The sequence below is a fragment of the Charadrius vociferus genome, unplaced genomic scaffold (assembly GCF_000708025.1).
Source record: "Charadrius vociferus isolate BGI_N301 unplaced genomic scaffold, ASM70802v2 scaffold682, whole genome shotgun sequence".
NCBI classification, from domain to species: domain Eukaryota; kingdom Metazoa; phylum Chordata; class Aves; order Charadriiformes; family Charadriidae; genus Charadrius; species Charadrius vociferus.
In genome coordinates, this window is record NW_009647227.1 from 19368 (window position 1) to 22631 (window position 3264).

Consider the following 3264-nt stretch of genomic DNA (forward strand, 5'->3'; position numbering starts at 1 on the left):
CCCCCGTGACAAGGAGGGAGCCGCAGTTGCTGCTGGGATGCTGGGAGGGGCTGCAGCCCCTCGGGGAGGTTTTTGGGTCCCTGAAGGGTGGGGGTCTGAGCACCCATCCCCTCGATCCCCAGCGGTGTTGTAGTGCTGGGAGGAGAAAATGAAGAGAAGCCGGCAGGCTGTTTAACGAACCTCTAATTGCAGCTTTCCTTCCCTGATGCTCTTAGGGGGAAACTCTGCCAAGGAACCTTTGTTTTTTGGTGCAAAAGTGCTCAATTTGAGGGAATTCGGGGGTCTAGCATCCTTCGGGGCAGCCAGCGGCAGGGGCAAACCCTGAAATCTCTGTTCCCCCCCTCCTGCCTCTGCAGAGCAAATCGTGGAGAAGGATGAGGGGCCGTATTACACCCACCTGGGCTCTGGGCCCACCGTGGCGTCCATCAGGGAGCTCATGGAGGAGCGGTAAGGGCCCTCACCCCATGCCATCCTGTCCTGGGGGGCTGTGAGGGTGAGGGGGGGCTTGTAAGGGTGAGTGGGGTCCTGTGAAGGTGGATGGGGTCCCATGAGGGCAAATGGTGTCCCATGAGCGCGAGTCGGGGCCTGGTGAGGGCTAGTGGGGTCCCATGAAGATGAGAGTGGCATCCTGCGAGCGTGAGCGGAGGCTCCTGAGGGCGAGTGGGGTCCCATGAGGAGAGTGGGGGCTTGTGAGGGGCCCATGAGGGCACGCAGGGGGAACTCGTGAGCGTGGTGGGGACAAGCAGGGCTGACGCCTGTCCCCTGGCAGGTATGGCGAGAAGGGCAAGGCCATCCGCATCGAGAAGGTCATCTACACGGGGAAGGAGGGGAAGAGCTCCCGGGGCTGCCCCATCGCCAAGTGGGTGAGTGCCTGTGGCCCCGGCTCTCATCCGCCCTCGGAGCCCTCCCTGGGGTGATGCTCCTGCCTTTCCCCTCCCTGCCTGGGGATGAGAAGGTCTCCTGCCGGCAGTGGCCGCAGCGGGCAGGGGCGGGATGCTCGGTCTGCGGCTGGCAAGGAGGAAGTGAGAGTGTCGGCCGCCCCCACGGAACCTCCACGGGGCTTCCCGTCCTCAGCACCCACCGAACAGCCCGTCCGTGCCTGCAGCCCCTGGGATGGGCACGTCAACCCCCCAGCACCCCAAAGTCCACAGAGTGGATGCGACCATGGGAGCCCCCCCAGCTCTGCCCCCCCAGATCCCTGCCGAGTGTTGCCAGCACCCGCTTTTAGGGTCTCCCCCATCCCAGGAGGTGTTCGCCATTGGAGCGGTCTGACGTGGCTCCTCTGTTTTCCAGGTGATCCGGAGACACAACCAAGAGGAGAAACTGCTGTGCCTGGTGGGGCACCGCGCCGGCCACCACTGCCAGAACGCTGTCATCATCATCCTGATCCTGGCCTGGGAGGGCATCCCACGCACGTTGGGCGACACGCTGTACCAGGAGCTCACTGACACCCTCACCAAGTACGGCAACCCCACCAGCCGCCGCTGCGGCTTTAACGACGAGCAAAGGAGACTGCGCCGCCGGTCCGGTTTGGGGAGACGAGGTGGGAAGGGGATGCGGGGATCCCCCCTGTTTTTGGAGCTGGCATCACCGTGCCGGCGGCTGCCGCTCCTCCACGGTGTCCCTCCCGCAGCCGGACCTGCGCGTGCCAAGGCAAGGACCCCAACACCTGCGGCGCTTCCTTCTCCTTCGGCTGCTCTTGGAGCATGTATTTTAATGGCTGCAAATACGCCCGGAGCAAAACTCCCCGCAAGTTCAGGCTGGTGGGGGACAATCCCAAAGAGGTGGGTGACACAGGCGGGTCTCCTTTTACCCCCAGCTCTGAGTTTTGCAGGGGGGAAGCCTGAAAATAGGATTCCTCGTGGGTTTTTTGATGAATTAGGGAGACGGGGGGGGGAAGAAAGCCAACCTGGTGAAACTAGAGGGCAGGCTCGCCTTGGTGTCCCCAAGCCAGGACTTTTAGTGGACAGCAAGTGCTGGTACAGGGTGACACAAATGGGTTGTCTCTAGAAACCCCAAGGAAGATCCCAGAGGGCTCATGGATTGAGCAAGAGAAAGCACAACAGGTGCTGGGGCTGGAGGCTGAACAGCCAAAACCTCACCAGGAATTTAAGCCGCGTGCTTTGGGCGGTGAGGGACATCGTGGGAAGGGTCGGGTGCCACGTGGCGTTGCAGGGGGCTTTGACCCCAGTTGCGTCCCCACTGCCGGAACCCCTGGATGACATCCTTCTCTTTTTGCTACCGCAGGAAGAGCTGCTCCGGAAAAGCTTTCAGGACCTGGCCACCGAGGTTGCTCCGCTTTACAAGAGGCTGGCGCCGCAGGCCTACCAAAACCAGGTACCGGCCACTCGCTTGTCCCCTTTGGAGCACGCCAGCCCGGTGGCAGGCAGAAACGGGTGCAGGGTGGAGATTTCGGATAACCAGAGCCCCCTCCTCCTTCCGCCAGGTTACCAACGAGGACATCGCGATAGACTGCCGGCTGGGCTTGAAGGAGGGGAGGCCGTTCTCGGGAGTGACGGCGTGCATGGACTTCTGCGCTCATGCTCACAAAGATCAGCATAACCTCTACAACGGCTGCACGGTGGTAAGCAGGCGGCCCGGGGGGCTTTTTGGGATGCTCCTTTTGAGCTACTCGGTCCCCGCTGTCCCCAACCGTCCTACCTGCATGACTCCAGTGGCTGGTCCTCGGTGTTTGCACACCTCAGATGAAACCGTTCAGGTGTGTGGGGTGCTGAAGCCACCCCAGCTAGACGAAAGCACAGTGCTAACGAGGACCATACATTGAGTTTTGTCCAACCCAAACCCCGCAGGAGGTTTCGGAATGCCAACTGGGGCCCGGTGCGGGCTGGGGGGGATGCCAGGCTGGCGTGGCTTCGCATCGGTGGGGTATAAGGAGGAGATTTTGTCCCTGTCCCACATGAGCCACATCCGTCAGTGTCCTGCTGATGGCTCTCTGCACTCCCCCAGGTCTGCACGCTGACGAAGGAAGACAATCGTGTGGTGGGGAAGATCCCTGAAGATGAGCAACTACACGTCCTCCCCCTCTACAAGATGTCCAGCACGGATGAGTTTGGCAGCGAGGAGAACCAAAACGCCAAGGCGGCAAAGCCCTGCCGGCAGAGACAGCTGGAAGCAAAGAAAGCCGCCGCAGAGAAGAAGAAGCTGCAGAAAGAGAAGCTGATGACGCCGGAGAAGATCAAGCAGGAAGCGCTTGAGCTCCCCACCCTCCAGCAAAACGCAGGTAACGGGGGCAGACCCGAGGTC

General features: G+C 61.6%; 1 protein-coding gene across 1 annotated transcript in view; it reads left to right on the forward strand.

Annotated features, from left to right (window-relative positions):
• TET3 (tet methylcytosine dioxygenase 3) overlaps positions 1–3264 on the forward strand; it is a 12103-nt gene that overhangs the window by 5487 nt on the left and 3352 nt on the right. The window contains exons 3-9 of the mRNA XM_009879816.1: positions 357–447; positions 770–863; positions 1294–1502; positions 1634–1784; positions 2248–2337; positions 2447–2584; positions 2968–3099. Coding sequence (XP_009878118.1) covers positions 437–447; positions 770–863; positions 1294–1502; positions 1634–1784; positions 2248–2337; positions 2447–2584; positions 2968–3099 — 825 coding nt within the window. The 5' untranslated portion in view covers positions 357–436. The remainder of the gene's footprint in view (positions 1–356; positions 448–769; positions 864–1293; positions 1503–1633; positions 1785–2247; positions 2338–2446; positions 2585–2967; positions 3100–3264) is intronic.